Source organism: Gymnogyps californianus, chromosome Z (genome assembly GCF_018139145.2).
Source record: "Gymnogyps californianus isolate 813 chromosome Z, ASM1813914v2, whole genome shotgun sequence".
Classification (NCBI taxonomy): Eukaryota; Metazoa; Chordata; class Aves; order Accipitriformes; family Cathartidae; genus Gymnogyps; species Gymnogyps californianus.
This window is the reverse complement of record NC_059500.1, coordinates 47,669,331-47,689,317: the sequence shown is the minus strand read 5'-3', so window position 1 is coordinate 47,689,317 and position 19,987 is coordinate 47,669,331. Positions and strand designations below refer to the sequence as shown.

The 19,987-nt window shown below is 37.4% G+C and overlaps 1 protein-coding gene across 1 annotated transcript in view; it reads right to left on the bottom strand.

Annotated features, from left to right (window-relative positions):
* The window catches only part of SLC24A2 (solute carrier family 24 member 2), a 109,276-nt gene that overhangs the window by 16,215 nt on the left and 73,074 nt on the right, over positions 1 to 19,987 (bottom strand). The window contains exons 4-6 of the mRNA XM_050913275.1: positions 16,834 to 16,884; positions 10,630 to 10,725; positions 8,836 to 8,924 (exon numbers count right to left, since the gene is read on the bottom strand). Of these exons, the coding sequence (XP_050769232.1) occupies positions 8,836 to 8,924; positions 10,630 to 10,725; positions 16,834 to 16,884 (236 nt within the window). The remainder of the gene's footprint in view (positions 1 to 8,835; positions 8,925 to 10,629; positions 10,726 to 16,833; positions 16,885 to 19,987) is intronic.

Here is a 19,987-nt window from a genome sequence, read left to right as displayed (position 1 = left end):
GTTTCATCTGTTTCTTCATCCTGGTTGGGTGGTCTATAACAGACTCCCACCATGATATCTGCCTTGTTGGCCTTTCCCCTGATTCTTACCCATAAACACTCAACCTTTTCATCACCATCATCAAGCTCTAGACAGTCAAAACACTCCCTAACACACAGGACTACCCTACCGCCTCTCCTTCCTTGCCTATCCCTTCTGAAGAGTTTATAGCCATCCATTGCAGCACTCCAGTTGTGTGAGTCATCCCACCATGTTTCCATGATTGCAACTATATCATAGTTTTCCAGCTGCACAATGGCTTCCAACTCCTCCTGTTTGTTGCCTATGCTGCATGCATTGGTGTAGATGCACTTCAGTTGGGGTATTCATCCTGCCACTTTTTGGGGGGAGAAGCCCTAATTCCTATGTGTCTGTCTTGAGGTGCTTCTGTGGTTTCTAACGCATCAACAACCCTTGCGTCTTTACTGCCACATGGATCTCCATCCCTTGCCTCCACTGAGATGGCTAGGGTGCTGTGTGCATTAGTACAGGAACATTTCAAATATGCTCGAGTGTACTCAGCACATTGTGGAATGGACTGAAGGACCTTGCTAGCACACCGTCTCTCAAACATTGGCATGCCACCCCCAGGCTTATCTCTAGCGAGCCTGGTTTTATCCCTTTCCCCCTTCAAATGTAGTTTAAAGCTCTTTCAATGAGCCCTGCTAACTCCTGCACAAAGATCCTTTTCCCTCTTCGAGACAGGTGTACTGTGTCTGTTGCCAGCAGGCCTGATGTTGTGTAGACCAACCCATGACCAAAAAACCCAAAATTCTGCCGGTGACACCAGTCTCGAAGCCAGCTATTGATCTGCTGGGTCCTCCTGTTTCTTCCCTCATCATTCCCTGCAACTGGAAGGATAGAGGAGAACACTACTTGTGCTCCTGATCCCTCAACCAGTCATTAAAGGCTTAGACATAAGCTGCATTAGATCTTCATGTGTAATAGTCATTAATGTGTTTCTATGAAATTCCCATTAGCTGTGATAATTCTTTCCACTCTTTATTTATTGTATCCTAATTTTTTTCTTGCTTGTGCTTGGGACTGTCTTTTTGTTACTTATACATTTGCAGTGCTGAATATCATATGTATACTCATGCCTAGATGGGATGGATGTGGTACCCTAGCGCATATTAATCGATAATGATAACCAAATTAATTCTCTAATAGGAAAATGCTCCCTTTGCGTATTCTACCAGGGTTAATGAGGTACATCTTTAAACTACAAAAAATATAGTTATGATTCCCTATTTTCAAGAAATGAGATTAGAAGTGTTGTTTTGCTCTGTGTTCTCTTTTGTATATCTGTAACAAATATTATTTTCTTTTAAACCAATCTATGTATATTCATAACGCTATTCTTGCTACTTCAATTCTTCTTCTATGTAACTCATTACAAGCAATGAGAAAGGTACCAAATCTCTGGATGCTCCATCTTTCACAAGTTCTTCATCTGAGAACATCTATCTAATACTTGTCTGTAATCCCACAGAAAAAATCTCTTAATGGTTTGCTCAGGACTGGTCTGACAACTTTTCCCAATCTCCCAAGAAAATTTTTTCCAAACAGAGGAAATGATGGTGTGTTTCATATTATATAAACAATACAAACATACGGTGACATTTCATCAATAACTATTTTGTTTATAAACAACAGCTTATAGCAAACTCCATCTGCCAAAGTCACAATGTAGTCACTGCTTCTAGCAAACATCAGAAAATCATTGTCTCCATGGATGCTTACGCTCATACAATCTTAGGAAAAACAGCTGCTTTTCTGGCACAACATCAAACTGCATTTTTATACTTTTTTCCTGACAGTAGGACAAAATGGAAAACAAGTACAATGAACCACCTCACACTTAACTGAAAAACTGAATCTGCCACTATTTACCAACTAGTCTGTATTGTATAACAGCTATTGCGTATGAATTATAAATATTATATTTTGAGGATTATTCTGTTAGCCCAACTAAGCTGAAGAGCTGACCTATAAATTCTCATGCTTGTACATTTCTTGTGGATTTTCACTTCTGATATCATTAATCAATACAGAATTAGCATTAGGACTCCAGAAGAAAGGAAACTGCAGACAGGAACTATTTGCAGTTCAATTTCCTTATGTTAAAGTATACATATTGTACCACCTATAAAAACACAATTTCTTTCTTTGCCTGATAGTGCTGCAAAAGACTGCTGAGCTTTTTTTTTCCTTGGCAGTGAAGAGCTCTGCACAATTCAACTTCTCACAATGAGTGAATCAAGAAAAAATTAGGATGTCTCAAAATGTTGCCTGTCTCAGAGGTAAGTACTGATTTTCAGAATTGAGATTGATTTTTTCCTTTAGAATAGCAAATCTCACATTAATTTATTTCACTAGAAAGGCAGAGGACAAAGGCAATTGGAGCCCTACTGTGAACAGCCTCAAGTCTCTGCTTTCTGTTTCTTGTCTGTAACTTGAATTGCTCATTTATCTTCTCCTACCTCTCATTTGGAAAAAAAAAATGTGAAAGAAGGTGAGACTGTAAGCTAGTACAGTAGTACGCAATTTCTATGGGGCAACTAAGACAGAAAACAACGTCTTTCCTCATGAATTCTTGAGTAAAATTCAAGCAGGGAGTAAAAATAAACCCCTGAGCTTTAAGAACGCACTCTGTATACATGGATACTCTTCTTAGGGCAGCTAATTTGTACTAATCCTCTCTGCACTGTGAACTCACTGAAAAGAACTACCTTTTGAGTGGAGACTATGGGAAAGAGCAAGGCTCAGGCAGGTATTTGCTCCAGATTCTGCTATTGCTGCTTGTGTCCTCTTAGGCTCTTGCACAAATATCTGAAAGCACAGCTCCTGGAGCTTATATGCAGTTTTTTATGCCCATGTTACTGCCAGCACTCTTCAGGGAATTTGTAAAGAAGTACTCAGAATGTAATAGTCAAAACTGCAGTCAGCCCACCAGGAGAAGTAACAGCTATGGTATGATGGAGACACATCTGAAGAATAAGCCTTTGTCTTCACGCCATTTTTCACTGTCCTAGTTTTCAAGTAAGTCAAACTGGTATACAGTGGAAAAAATGTGGAATAGGCAACTGAGTAGCCTTGGGAAAATAAAGATCAATCCCTTTTGATGGCAGCGCCACTCTCATGAAGTTACAAAGAGCTATACCGGCAAATAAAACGCAAGCATTTACTTCAGAATTAGTGTGGCAACTGAAAAAACGTTTGGGCTTTGGAAAATGTATTTTTAATGATCAATCAAACAAGTACCAGGGATACTGGAACATATCATGGCTTTACAACAAAGGCTGCTCTGATCTCCTCTACCCTCTCTCTATGAAACAGAAATGTTTAATTTAGCCCAGAATCATAGCCTGAGACAGAGAACGCAACACTACTCAGATTAACATCATGTTAATTTGATGCAAACAGAGTGAGTACTCCAGGGCAGGGGAGATCTGTCCCCGCCAGGGGCTCTGTCCTGAAACACAGCGCACCGAGCTGCTGCTCTTTGGTGGGGAAGGCAAAACATGCTTTACCACACTGTTGCTCAGGTAAGCGGATTAGATCCAATGAAAACAATAAAGCATTTGTGGCATTTTCCTGTGACATACAAGTTGCCTTATATTTTCATGGAAAAGTTCTCTCTAATATGGTTGGCATGCAAACATTTTCCAGTGGGGTTTCCATGGAAACAGGTAAAAGTGTGCGCATGTGTACGTGTGCGTCCGCATATGTGTGTGCGTGTGTGTGTGTGTGTAGGTGGGAGGAAAAGGTGTTATCTTCAGATTGGAAGCTATTTTTAGGAACGCCACAGGTTAAAACGACTATGACTGAACACGCTTAATCAAATGCTTGTTAAGAAGGTGGCGGGGAGGGAGAGGAAGGGAGACAACTGGACTTCTCAGAAGGATCATTTCTCTGAAGGGCACCCTATAAAACATTTAATGAGATAGTCTGTCCTTTTAGTCTTCTTTCATTTTCTCATACACGCTCGGTACCACTCTATGAAGTTTTATATAACAGACTATTCTCCTTTGTGGCAACCTGCTAAAGGTTAAGAGACAGAATGCCGTAAGCAGAACAAAATCCCTGAGGAAGATGCAATATTCAGCAGGAGGGAAGGCAATTTCTGGCTGCAAACAAAGCAGGAACGTCTTACAGACCATATGGTGGGAGGAGGTATTGTTCCCTGCTGTGCTGGTTAGGGGCTGGGAAGGAGACCACAGCTGTCTGTCCTTCTCAGCTGAGGATCCCGGTTCTATCAACATGTAGGAGAGCTGCTGCTGCTTACAATGGGAGTGGGATTATATGAGTCTTACTGTCTGGGACAAATGACTGGGTTGCTGGGGACGTTTTCTGGAAAGCCTTTTTGAATTTCTGCAAGCAGCATTAGGACAGAGTTTATCTTGTTGCTCAAGGGCTTGGGCTAGCAAGAGGACAGCTGAGGTTCCCTGGAGCAGAGTGGAGTAAGAAGAACGGAGTTAAGGGCCTGGGAAAAAGGGAAAAGGAAGACAGTGTAGTTTGGAAGAGACAAATGAAGAAATTAAAAGGAAAAAAAAAAAAAGAAAAGGGAATAAAGTGAAATTCACCTAGTTCATGAAACCTTGTGAAAGTCATTAACTGACAGTGTCCTCAACTCTGTCTTGTGTAGTGTTTCAGCCTTGTGCAATTGAAAAAGAAGGAAAGGAGGAAAGAATAAGAGTCTGGAAAAAATATAAAGATGGCCAAAAAAACCCTAAAGAAACCAGGAGAGGTATAAGGAAAACCAAATCATGGCACTCAAGAGTATTATGCTTTTTTTAAAAGAAGTTGAATTTACAAATATATGAAAATTAAAATACAACATAAAGGCTATTTTTTCCCCCTGTTCTTGCAGTCTTAGCCTGAGACTTTCCTTTCACAAGGTCCTTTGCTCAACATCATACTTCTAAAAGAACAGGGGGTTTGTAAGTAAGATGGATTTATTTGCATATTCTCTTTGTACTAGTGGAACATACAATTTTCATTGTACTTATTTTCAGACAATTCTAACTCCAATACAGATCTTCATATTACTAAAATGCTTGTGTCTAGGGATTTAGACCCGGGCACCATAATCTGCACCAGTGAAAAGTAAGAAAAAACACAAATGTGACTATGGTTGTTTTGCAAGAGGGAAAAGCATGAAGACCATAGTGGAACTTGACAATGGAAGAGAAAGAATTAGATCCCTATGCACGTCTTCTGTATCCTCACTGCAAACATATTGTAGGAACGCTTGATGACCTGCTATGTGAGTACACCCATTTCCCAGCCCACAGTTTTCAGGACAACATTTTTTCTCCCAAAGGCGTATTTGCAGCTTGGTTCCTCAAGATGGACAGTGTCTCTAACTTTCTCAGTTCTAAATGATCATCACTGGGACATGGAGGCACTAATGGTAAGTTTTCTTAAGAGATTTTCTAAGCAGCGCTTATGGATCACAAAACTGTATCTTTGGACATATACAAGTGGAAAATTGGAGAGAAGCAATTTTATACTGTATTTCCAAATTCTGACACTACAGCACTTCCTTTTGCATCGGAGTAAGGAAAAATCATCAAAAATTCAAGCCACCAGATTGAATCCTACTCATGGAACAGAAGCAAATGATGTCTCAGTATAAAATGGAGAATACTTGTTCACAAAAAGATCAAAATTCAAGAGCATTTGTAGGTCAAGACTGAGCTGTAATGAGTTTGTTCCTGTCGCTCAGCTTTAATGAGCAAGTTTTTGAAAGAGAAGGAGAAACTATTGATGAGAACTGGCTGGCATACTATCCTGTGCCCTCAGTATTACTTCCCTTAACAGAGCTGCTCTCAGAACTGAAACCACGCTCTTTGAAGATATACTATTTCCTAGGAGTACGTAGCATCTGCATAAAGTTTCGAAAAGCTAGAAAGAAGGCTTAGGAGGGCAATGACCGATTTCCCTTCCTCAAATTCTAATCTTCATCAAAGAAAAAGGTCACGTGAATGCTCTATGTGTGATTCCGTCATTGCCTAAACTTCTATAAATCAGGAGCAATCCTGTTAGTGTCCGTGAAGTCAATAAACAAAGCAGAAGGAAATGGCGTAGCCCAGTGTTAGCTTCAGAGTGATGCCACAGCTTGAGAAGGTGTATCAGGAAGCTGTGCACAAAAGCTAGGCAATACGTTGAGGAAAGGTCCCTGTACAGTACAGAGTAGGCAGAGAACTTCAAAGCAAACTAGGGTCCTACGTATCATAGAAACCTACTTATTTGTTACAAGGATGAGTAGACTATTTTTATTAAAACTTTTCAAAAATTCCAACAGATACTTTTAAATTACAAAATAGGTTCCAGCATATCAATAACTGAAGCAGCCTGCGATAGCAGCAGCTGTTAGATTATCACTGGAAGAAGACAAAATTAGAGAGGCCACTGGGGAGGAACCCAGCGTGGGCCATCTCAAAATGTTATTAGGGGATTGCTATTTTTTATTGTGACAGCAGATACCTAAAATCCTTTCTTTTAGATTGATGGAGCTAAATCTGCAGAATCACTCCTCCATCAGTTACAAACCTCCCTGCTTGCTCCATCTTGTCATTTGGATAAGGATAAATAATGTATCCCACCTCTGATACAGCACAATAGTTTTTCAGAATGTCCTAATACTTGCTGAAATTAACATAAAAGTTCCAAACCCTGCCTCACTGAAAGTTTAAAATGTCTAAAGGGAGATGAGAGGAAGACATCGCTGAGTAATGTACTGTTGCAATAATTTTCCCTCCTTACCCTGCCGTTGCTGGAAATTGAAACCATCGTCTTGAATGATGAGGCTGCTTGACCTTGCAGATTTCTGAACAAGCTTAGAAACTGCTTCATTACAATGCAAAATGATAGCATATGGACATTGCTGTGAGATGTGATTGCTTAAGATTGCCTTTCCTTCATTGTTTTCATTGAACCATCTCAGTGGAAAAAATCTTACAAAGCAAGACGAGTTTCCTTCTTAAGCTACTGAACTCTATTGGAGTCTATTAGAGTTTTCATACATCCTACAGACTGATTTATATACACCCAAACAGGTTATACCAGGCTATGTCATCCCTTATTAACCTTTGAGAACAGAAGTCTAAAGGCCACTTTGCTTTGGATTTTGTTATTTTTTTTGCTGGAGTTAAAAAATAGTCTAAAGACATATTCCACTGCAGCGGTGAGGTCGGACTCTCAGAACAGGATGCAAATGGATGTGAAAACTGATCTTTCCTTACTTTAAAATGTTGAGTATTGAAGTGTGATGCTGAGATTTTTTATTACATAGATTTTACTCATCTCATTTACGTAAGAGTAATGCTGTGTAAAGCAAACAGAATCTTTTCCCAAAGACTCACACTACTACACATTGCAGTGTTTTTTCCCAGTCTTGCAGAAAAAATCAGATAACTTCTCTCTGTTATAACTATAATTCAGTATAAATTACGCTCCTTGTGAGGGATAATTGTGTTTAGGAAGCAGCCAACAGACATAAACACACTCCGTTACTTGTACACCACTTCTAATTTTTCCTTTGGCTTGCAGAACCTCTCAAGGAAAGAGTTTCACCTACAGTGACACTGCTTAGGTCATGAAGAAGGCAAGATGACCTCTGACTTGGACTAACAATTTTGTTAAATGACAAATAAGCGAAAGCAACTAAAATATCAAAACCTAAACCTGGGACGATTCAAACCAAAACATGGCCATTGCCTTTTTTGCATGATTTTGCTGTACGTAAATGCAACACAGCTCATCCCACTTTTAATAAGGGGAAGCTCATGTTATGGTATAGACCACTGCTCAGCCATCTCTTGCAGTACCTTTCTTGTGTCACTATAGTCTAAAGAGAAGGCTAAGAAGTAAACTGCACAAACAAAACCATTATAAAAGCTTCTGTGTCAAGGATTATTTTTAACAAGACTTTCTCTCTCTATGCAGGTTTTGCTGTCTCAGTCTGAAAGAGCAGTGTCCAAGTTTAGCAAAATCAATTCACCAGCATTTTTCCACTTGTTTGCCTACTTGGGATGCAGGTGGTATTAATAGAATTTTTAAAAAATTAAAAGACATTAAAAAAGGGCCTGGCAGGGCCAAATTTTGCAGTCAGCTGCTCTTGAGAATTACAACTTATTTAAAGAAGCTAGCTCAACTGTATAGCTATTTCAGTAGCCATTGTGCAAGTTAGACACAGTTATGCAGTTACTTATTATCTACAAAAGGTATATGTTAAAATACATTTAAGTGTTTAATTACTTCCTTTGCAGATTTTAACCATATGCAATAAGAGTCATAGAAACATTCGTATACTATATCTCATTCAGCTTAATTTGTTATTTGTCTCAAGATAACACAAGGCAGGATAGAGAAGTTTGTGTACAGCTCCTCTTTTATAACTACTTTTAACTATCCCATGAAGCACAACATGACAGGCCACCCTCTTAAGAGAACAGGTTTTGTGCAATGTGATGGTAATCAGACAAGCAATTTCCATTAGCTGTATTTAGGGCTGCGAACATCTTATCTGATAAGTAAAAATACATTTCCTAAAAGAACACATTCCAGACTACAATCTTACCTTCAACTGAAGGGCAGGGGCACAAAAGAAGAGCTTTTATATATGGTAAACCATTGGGTTCAGTTGTAAATGAAGATTAAATATTTTGTAGACAGTTCATATTAACAGCTTCTTGCTATTAAGATCTATACTTTCAGTGAAAAGCACAATCAAGCATGCAATATATTTACCAATATAAAAATAAAAAGAAGAATAAAAAAGACATTAACCTCTTCTTCAACGTTATGGGCGATTCCATTCTGCACTGGTCCTGAATCACTTGGTGGTGTTACTGCAACTTCCACTTTCGCACTTTTTTCTGTAGCATCATCCATAAATAAGAGTGGGAAAAGAACAGAATATTAAGTAACAAATCTATTAGTGCAACTGCTGTCACATATTCAGTCTGAGTAAATCATCAAATACTGAAGGTGGACCAACATCTGCCTTTAAAAGAGAGAGACAAAAATTCTGTCTTCCATTTGAACAGTACACATTTTGAATAAAATTCTTATGAGTGGTGAGCTTCCATTTGAAGAATGGTTCAAATGCATTCAATACCACTATTCTTCTGGTATTCATGTCCTAGAAAAATTTACATTCTTTGCAATATTAAGTGCTCTTTGTTTATGTTAAACTCACTGAGCCTAATACTTCAGGTAAAAAGTGACACATAGCATTCTCCCCAGACATTAAAGAATGCAACATGTTGCATTTACAGGTGAGGGGATATATTCATCAAGATATAACTTTTATAACACACTAAGCCCTGCAATTAGTAAAGTTACTTCCAAGCTGTAATCATGCTCTTTCTCATGCAAAAATGTTGGAAAAGAGTAAATGGATGGTCTAATAACATCCAATAACAGAGAATGATGTTTAAAACAGAATCCTACAGTCCTTGTGCAAAACTTTCACAGGAATTAAAGGGATAAAATTGGGCCTTTGGTTCTGATGCCAAAGTTATTCAAATTTATTCTTACTTTGACTATCTTGTAATTCTCTAAACAGTAATTATCTCTTTAAGTATGTACTAGATAAAAATGGCAATGGCCAAAAATCCCTTGGACAATATAAAATTATGGGAAATAACAATATGAAATGTCTAACTCAAGTTCAACATGCCTTATGGTATGCTCTTGTGCACAGAAGTAAATACAGCTGTCTAGTTACATTACTGCTATCCTGAGATTCTTCTAAATTAAAAATCTGAGATCCCAGCCACAGCGGAGTGCCAGACTATCTGTAATTATTTCAGTGCATGTGTGTTGTCTTTTAACCCCACAGCCAGCATTATGGTTTATTAACAGACTGTCCCATCCAACTGCTTGATTCTGGAAGCAAATGGTATCTAAACATAGCACAAGGTCAGAAAAAGTGTCAACTAATAAAATGATTCAGCTTTTATCAGACACATTTGCATCTGGTTTTCTAATGCAGAGAACGTGCTGACATAAAGTAGAGCAAACAGGACATAGTACAGATTTTCTTTTAGTATAGGAATTTTTGAACTAAAATACAAATTCTTACCCTTAATGGAAAACCATAGTAAGCTAATTTTGCACAATTAGCATAGATGGGCCTAAATGACTCTCAGCAAGTAGTAGATAGACAAATCAAATCTTAAACATGAAGGTTGTTTCTTTTTGTGACAAGGGTGATACCCCATAAAACACATACTGTCCTAGAGCAGCTCAATAAATTCATTAAATTTTCACCTATAAAGTGCAAGTAAGTTTTGTCTCTCAATTTCTGTCACTTCAACACATATCCAAAATCAGCATTGCTTTTTCTTTTCAACCCTGCTGGAAGGCTTTCTAGATGCCTTAACCGAATTTCTATTCTTGCACTTAACTCCTGTCCCGTCCATAAGTTTCATACTCTTTTGCATAGGGAATCAGAATATTTTTACTAAGATAGCATAAATGAAGTAGGATAAATTAATCCCTATGGATTTTCAAGCAAAATAAAACAGTGAAAAAGGCCCTCGGGAACAGGTGATAAATCTGTACTGCTGCACTCACCATGATTAGCAGCTCCATTCTGCCTTTCACTGTCTTCCACCTGGCACTTCTTTTTGGCAATCTTATGCAGAATTGAGGCCCTTTCCTTGAACTTTCCTAAAAGAAAGCATTGTCATTATTAAAATGCAGCCATTTTGAGAAGCAAAGTTTCTTTGCCATAGCTTAGGCTCCATAAATCAGTGCCAATAATCCATTTCCATCCCCCCTCAAACAGTAAACACGTTACTAAACACTATCTGATGTTCTCATATATACTTTTTTTTCTTTTTAGTGGAAATAAAAATGTAAATTTTTTTTTTTCTCTTCTGACAACTCAGCAAATTGAAGAGGAAATGGAAAACAAAAGCTATCATTTTTCTTCGGAAGCAGTCAGTAAAGTTCCACCTATAAAAGTGCTGATGTAGGATTTCAGCCTCAACAGAAGATGAATACAGATGAATAAAGATATTACAAACAAACACAAACAGTTTCAGGTCTCAGTTAGTAGTACAGTAACACAGAATTTCAGATGAACCCATATACACCATGAACATCATGGTGACTCTGGTCAACTTCGTCACTTTGGACTCAGATATTTGCCTGTGACTTCTACAGATACTTCAGAAGGGGAAGAAGAAATCTCCAGAATACATGATTTCCATACCAGCTTCTCAAAGGTAAATTTTCTTCTCAATCTGCCAGGTAGGTTTTGTCTCCCATGAGGTTAACCATGCAGCTCATCATCTAGGCTGTCTCCAGAGCAACTCACCCCATCCTAGGAGAGGTCCCAGGTACTGTCACTCTTTATTGACCATTGAGTCCAAATGACACATTCAAACTAGGCAATGTCAAAGGTGGCAAATATTAACTGAAATTAATTTAATCCTTCCTCTATATTGGTTGATCTTTCTATGTAAGGACTCTTTGGACAGCTTATGACAATCTATGTTGTGTAGAAAGATGATGTATATCTGCCTTTCTTTATTGTTATCCTCATTGCTATTGCTCTTTAAGTCTTTATCTTTTTTAAAAGTATAACTGGTGGCTATAGTACAGTACACTTCTAATTAAGAACACTATTACCGTACAGAGCCCATGACTGTTTTAATTCTCCATCTCCAGTTTAAAAAAAACATTGAAAACTGTTGGTATTCCTGCAGCAAAAACAGCACAGGCTTAAGACCAAAAGATATTTCAATGGAATCACATAATTGATTAACAGTGGGAAGTAACAGTAAGAAGTCATGAATGAACTCAGTTAGTTGGTTAACAGTCACCATTTCCAAGCTAAAATAAAAGACACGCAAGAATAAACCATTAGTCAAGAAAGAAATCCCCTCTTCTCTTCTCACAAATGGAACCTTCAAAGTCCTGTACCAACACTTTTGTATGTGAAGAAGCATATGCACAGTCCACAGGGACTAGCAGCTATCATTTGCTGGGAAGTGGAATTAATTTGTCAACAGCAAATCACTTGGAAAGTAATAAAAATACCACAAAGATTTAATAAGCAGTACTGTCCTTTCAGCAGCCCCTATCTTTTCACAAACACACCATGCTCCAAAAAAATAATTAGCCATTCACGATACATTGCAAAGATTATCTTTTTTGGTATATGGTACCTAGAGTAAAATTGCCTGCAGAAGAGTATCTCAGCGTAGAACATAATCATAAATAGCAAGACATTTCGTTATTTCAGTGCACAGGGTCAGTGGCAGAGATTTTAGTTAGAAGGGGAAAAAGAAACAAAGAGTTAAAGAAAGAAAAAGAGAAAGAGAGAAAGGGAAGTGATTGGGGTATCAGATAAGAGAAAGATAAACAGAGGAAAAAATGCAAATCATACTTCCAAATATTTAAACTTCTTATGAAACAGTAGGGGCATTTAAAAAGTGCTTATCCAGAAGCATGCGTAGATACTGAAAGGTGCCTGCATAATTTTCACACAACACGTATGCCAGTTTGCTAAAGGATTTCTTTAGGTTTCAGACTCCAACTCAGCTTCATATGTTTGAGAATTTGGCTTGTGATGCCCCAAATACACAAATGCATTTTTTGCAAGTGATGCAAATGATGCAACTGAGACATTTTCTGAGAAGTATCTGTGGAGCCACCCATGTCTCCACCTACTCCAGGATGGTGTAGGACCTTTTAATTTAAGGTTCAATTTAAAAAGTTTAATTAAAGCGATGCAGGTTATATAAGGATATTCTAGTCTTTTGTTTGAGATTGTTTGAAACTGGTTAGGTTTTTTTAATAGAGAAACTTGAGCGATTATTGAACTGAAAAGAAAATGTCTCCACAGAGATTCAAACTATTTTAGATTAGCTTAATTGAAGTTGTCTTCAATTTTTTTCACATTTCCAAAAGCCTCCTCCCATCTGCAGGAAGAATTTCTTACATTGACTTTTAACATTGTAAGTTACACCGCTTCATTCAGGAGACTGTTCCACAGTTATAAGTCACTGCCATGGAAATTAACCTCAACATTTGAAATGGAAACTGTATTTTGGTTTATTTTTATTTCTCAGTACATGCATGGTTCAGCTTCCATTGTTTTACATCATTACCTTCCATTTGATTCACTCAGTGTAGGTAACAAACAGTGTGAGGAAATCATTAAAAGACATAATATCGACTATCAAAAGCATGAAACTGAGGAAAGCAGTAGTACTAGCCTGCATGAACACAGTGAGATGTAAAAAGACAGCAGAGCTATGCCTTCTCCCTTCCTTTCCCTGCCATTTTCCTCCTTCAAACCAAATCAAAAGTCATTCAGTGAAGGGGAAGTACAGAGCCACCAGGAAAAAGGACCAGCTGAGGATATTTCTAAGTCATTCAAATTTACAGAAAGCCCCAAAGGTTTCATCTTAGGCACAGATCTTCTCTCATGCCTTTTTTCTCATCTTTAGGTGGGGTTACTAAAATAATCCATAGGAATTTTATGTTACTGTTCTTATTTCTAGGAAAAGGTAGGAACTTGTTTCCTCTTTAACAGTCCTATGTACTACGGGTTTGACTACCTAAGAGTAATTTTCACACCATCTGGTACCATGAGAGTTTAGGTGAATGAAAATGCTTGATTCCACAGACCCAAAATAGGATAGATTGTTATAGAAAATTCTTAATTAATCTAGATTCGCTGAACTCAGACAGATTTTGCAGCTCATTTTAGTTTACAAAGGATGGGGTAGAAGGAACAGGAGATCAAGATCAGGTGATTAGCAAAGAAGGCAGCTTAAAACTAAATTGCTTTCATTTGAATATATGCAAACAAATCAGTATTGTATAATACAGATATGCCTTGATCTGCATGAGTAACTCCAGCTGGCATCAGTTGGCAGAGATTCCCTCCTGATCAAGGACATATTAAAAAGCCAATCCTTTGACTACAATCTAAATTGCAGACTACAGATTCCCTGCATCAGAAAAGCCTTTGATTTGATAGGAAAATAGTTTATCTTCAGAAATTCACTCGTTTAAAAAATTCAAGACTTTATCATTTGTCTAGTTTTCAATCTCTGATCAAATGCAAATTACTACATCTATGCAGCTATAGCTAAGCTTTCATGAGTCTGAAGATGTCAAAACTGTGGCTCTTGAGCAGTCTGAACTGTACCTACCAGTCCTGCTCGTGGTCAGTTGTGGAACACAACTAGTGGTTCACAACTGATCAACTCCAGAAATCCATCTCATGTACTTTCTCCTTTAACTTTAAAATTCCGCAGAAGCATCAAATGAAAATATATGCAGTTTTGTCATGTTGTAGGCTGTCGGTGGAGGTTACTTGACAGCACAAGATTACTGTGAGGGTCTCCTCCCATCTAGTAGGGTCTGTTTTCTCTCCCAGTTGGGCCTGATTAATCTGCAATTAATTTAAAGTCACTTTCAGACCAAATAGGAGCAAACAAAACAAATAGAGATCAGCTTCTATGATCTGGAGCACAATGGCCCTCTGGCCATTAGGCTGTATCAGATTGTGTATTGCGACCTAACCATTACTTTTTGTCTCTGATTGTTCTGATGTAGCAGCAAAAATAGATGTGCCTGTGCTTCTCTATCTTTCATCCACTGAAAGATTTGCTACCTATCTCCACTCAGGGTTTGAGGACCTGGAGATAAGGATGTACTATATTAGAAAAAAATCCATGGATTTGTAACTGGGTTTACATGTTCCTGTGACTAACTCTCTGTACAAGATGTATAAAATCTCAGTCAAAAAAGGAAGCGAAAGAAGAAAACAGATAATGCAAATAAGTGTGATGCAGAATGATAGTGATTATACTTCTGAAAATCCAAACAGAAAGTTCAAAATATCACTTTGATCTAAATACAGCTTCTGGGATACACTATTCATTATTTGCTTTGTGAAAGACGTGAAAATGATGATGACAGTTGTATTTGAGAAGGTAAACTGTATCATAGACTCTTGTCAGTGTTAATACTCCTAAAGACAAAGAGCCTCCTTTCTTATTTTTGCTACTGGAAGATTTTTGCTACTGGATTTTTGCTATTGCTACAGTATGGTCCTGGATTATTTATTCATGAGGAGTGTCTTCTGAGATGACATTGAATATTAACAGCATTACTTCACCATAGGCACAGTATTTATACATACATATATTGTATGTATTATACTTGCATGGGTATTTCCCCACAAATAGCTACCTTTAACTGTCAATAGAGTATTTATGAATATCAGAAGGCTAATAATGCAGTGACTACTTTTGAAATGGTAGATTTAATACTTCAGCATAAAAAATAAAAACCTTAACATACCCAACTCTGAGGCTACAATGAGAAACGACCTTTGCATCTTGATTGTAATGAAGACTGAGATGAGACATACTGCAAAAGCTTTAGCTCTGGTAGCCATATCTGAATAGCCTGGGTTAATGACTCATTTCAAGTGCTTGACAGGTGTATTTAAACAACATAGACACCACTGTTTGCCCAGTAAAATCTCCTCTCAGACATCTTTTCTTGTATTGGTGCCACCCCTGTGAATCAGATGGTGAATCTGGGCAATGGAGGGCGGTGTGGCAAGACTGCCCTATGAGCTCATGCCTGCTACAGAAGAAAACAGCATCTTCCAACATCAGGCACAAAGGTGGAAGGAACCGTCTCCCACAGCTAGCCCCAGAACAGTACGGTTATATCTGAGTATCAGCAGCAGATACAGAAAATGGGAAATGGTCAGAAGTTATCACTTTTTTTCCCCTGGAGAAATGATCATGAGTAAGTCATATAATGAAGGTTTTCTTAAAACCTTTTTAAGTTCAAGATTAATCTAAACTAGAAAATACCTGAGAGAATTAAGCTATTAGCCTTATATTCCTAACATTAAAAATAAGTAGGAATAGGTGGCTAACTTTTCTACAGGCCTCAAGCTTATCTACATCCTCAAACACGCCACTAATTACTAAACTGAACATTCATTAAACCATCTGTCTGGCATTGTAATCAGAGAGCTGGGTAAGAGGCCTCGATCCTACAGACAATCGGGTCTCAGTTCAGGGAAACTTCCAAATTATAGAAATGCAGACCGCACTAGGACTGAAAGCTTGTGCTGGAAATTTAGTACACAGTTAACTGCTTTCCTGAATTAGTGTAATAAACTGCAATGCTTTTGAATCAGCAGAAAAATTTCCCGAGACTTCACTGAGCCCTGATTCAGGCCCTAATTACTTCCTTCTTGTATTGCTCGAATCAGGATTTTAAATTGTATAATTTTTGCATTGCAATTAAGCATACAATTAATACTCCAGGAATAGTCATGTCTAGTTTTTAAAGTTTATTTATTACTTTTGAATAATACAGTAAACTGAAGTCACTTAATAATTGTTCTCCAACTGAGTGATTTGAACATCCGTAAATTAATTCATCTTCTTGAATGCATTGTAAAACATGGCATACAATAAGCATCTACAATCTATGTTATACTGTGCCATATAATTTGCGAGTGTGGTTTTGCACGTATGTTCTTTAATAAAAGCATTCCATTGTATTTCCTTATCTGAAATAGCAAAACTGAAATGCTGAAAACAAAAACCTGAAAAAAGAGCCATAACTGATCGCACCATCAATGAAGACATGCAAAAAGGAGTTATTAAAAAATGGAGAAACTGAAAATAGGACTAAGAAAAATGAAGGAAAAAGTAAACACATAAAAGGCGCTTAAAGGGCTTCAAAAAAAGCTGATACAAACAATTCTAAAATATTTCTTACCTTCTTCAGTCATTGTGTCATAATATTTTAGGTTTCCATATGATCCCAGCTCTACAACATCACAGTAAAAGACACAAAGATAAGGAACCAGCAGACATTCAAGAAATGTACACGTTTTTGCATGTGCTTCATAAACTCGAACAGTGATTATGCAAAAAATTCTGCAGAACAGCAAAACACACATTACAGAAATGGCAGTGCCTTCCTCCCCAGAAATTTCACAAGTCACTGGTTTTAGATAAGTAACTTGCTGAAGTGAGATGTAGGACAGGCACTGGAATCTAAAATTCAGCCTTTTCAAGGTGATTGCCAATTTGGTCCCTCTACATTTGGGAAAACATAATAAACCTTGACAGTATCTAATCAGCAGGAGCTTTGGAAACTAAGCTCTTTTAACATTCCCCAGGTCAGACATTCAAATACTTACACATCCAAATTAAACAAAAAATCTCAAAACATATTATCTAAGGAACTGTTCATAACGCTGTTGCACAAACATTGTTTTGACACCAGTGCTGATGTTGACTTGCTTTAGAGGGGTTACTTAATTTAACCACTCTCTTGTCACTTGTGAAATCAGAAAAAAAGTATTTACTCACTTCGTCAGGTGGTATGAGACCTAAATTAATTAAATCATTAAATAGATCTGAAAATATTGCATTACTATATTCTAGCAGGGCAGAGAAAAGAATGGAATGCAGAGCTCTCCAGATCTTTAGGGCTACTATTATTTTTCTGTGTGATACAATCTTGCATGAAATCATCTTTTTTCTCCAGATGTTGCTTTACACTTAATTTCTTAAAGTGTTTTTTCTTAAAGTTTGGCATATATGTAAATATATATATAATCACAATAATTAATGTAGGCCTACAAAACAGGACAGAGAAAAATTAAGCACAAGGAGGAATTTGTAAATGATTTGTCTGAGGAATTTGTGGATGATTTCACTCATTTTTATGTAAAGTTTTACAACTGAGCTTCTGAGCATCTAACCTTTGATACAGTGTAATCATTAAAAAATGGATACTTAACAGTTTGGTAGTGCTGTTTTCTTTGGAAATATTATCTCTTCATGTTTATGAAACAGCTTAAGTAATTAAATGTACAAATGCTGTCCAATTATTTTGGTTTTAGCTGATGCACCTCACGATCTTTCAATATTTTTCCACACAGGTGAATTTCATAGAGGTCTGGCTATTAGTTTTTAACTGTAAAATACTGTGATGATATGCAAAACTGATACTCTGAAAGATCCTTTTTTTTTAATGTATTTGCAGATACCTGACTCTGCCAAATGAACATTTCTTACATCATTTGCAGAGACAGAGAACGCTTTATGCCATGTAATGAAAAAATACAGGATACTATCACTGTTAAATTTTTAAAATAATTATGATTGGATTGTAATGATTTTTTCATAGACATACTTTATCAAAACCAGTTACAAATATTGACATACTCTTGCTCGTACAATGTAGTGCATTACTTGCACATAAGCATGCCCAATAGAATATGACATTACGTTAAGTCTCTCTTAAAGCAAAGCAAGACATCATTTAAAGACAGAATTCAATATATTCTTTTATAATGATATACAATGCATATACTGTTTTGTAAAAATGTTCTTAGTGTTGCAACATAATCTTTGTAGCTGCTTTTATATAAAAGAAGCTATTGTCCTACCATCTTGATTTTAGTCCTAAAGATTTGAATTCCTTACCTGGGAAGAGTTCCCAATAACTTCAATATGGACTTCCCCGCATACAGCATTTGGGACCACATGTGCTGTTTAAGTAGGGCTCAGTATCTGATGACTCTACGGCCAGCACCTTTGCTTAAACTTATTCTCACTGATCTCTGCCTTGATGTGTCTGGGGTCTGCTCTGCTAGAACCTGGGGTGAGGCATCCACTGGAGGATGAAGACTGGAGTGGAAAACAGATGCCAAAAGGAGTCTAAAAGTAATTAGAGAAATGGAAGTACATGCAGGAGACAACACTGCCAGAGAGGGGCTGTATAAACTCATGGAGAAAAAAGAGTAAAGATGGGGGTGCAGAAGGACAAAGTTGAGAAGAAGGTTGTACCATAGCAACAAACTTAAGAATTAACAGAATGATAGCATGAGGCCTCTGACTTAATGGATGAAGCAGAAGAGCTTTCAGATGAAGCCAACAACAATGGTGAATTATGCTAAATCTCCAGAAGAAATAAAAGCAGCAGCAGAAAGGCAGGGCACTTGACATACTGGCAATCCGGTTTAGATCTATTTGCTTCCCATCTGAAGTGAGAGATACAAGGCAAACAGGAAAGGAAAAAGGAGACTCTGACCTTACAGAGACCGAAGAGAAAAGAAACAAGGAGATGCATGATAGTGCATGATGCTGATGATAATCATGTTCTGGGCACTTCAGCAATTCAACACACCAAGGATTAAACAAGGTTAATTCTTCCAGTTAGCAAAATTATTTCCAGGAAAACTCTAATCTTGCTGGTGAGATTACACTCCTCAAAGCTTTTATAGTCCTATACCCAGCGTGGAATGTTTTATACAATCACCAGCCCACTAACTGTAATGCACAACGATGATGCCAGAAAACGTCAGCTGCATGTATTCACATGAATTATTTTGTGGATTTCAGGATTACTTGAGTCAGTGCTGCTCAGCAACACAAAAGGTCTGCCTCTTTATAGTCTGACTCCAATATATTGCACTGGCTTCTGCTGTAAAATTTGTACTGGATCTGCTCTTTGGTATTTATTTTTGAATTTTCCTGTTATAATAAGATTCTGTTCAATATGACTCTTAAGTAAACTCAAACCGAATTGAAGTATTTTTTGAAAAAAATAACTGTATTGGAAAAAGTTCTCAGCTTTTAAAATAAACTGATTTTAAATGGAATTGGAAATCTGACGTACTGTAATAAAGGATACTTGAAAAAATAACCCAAAATCCAACACTATTAAAATTTGATAATTCCAGTTTCAGGAACATGCTGTGCGGTTCCCACAGGGAGGTCATAGCAGACAGACTGGCTGACAGCCAGTACCTGCATGCCTGCTGGTCGCATGAAACAAAGAGGATGCAGAGATGCAGCTTAACAGCTGATCCTCTACAGTGACAGAGTCATTGAATTAATTTGTTCCCTTCTGCATA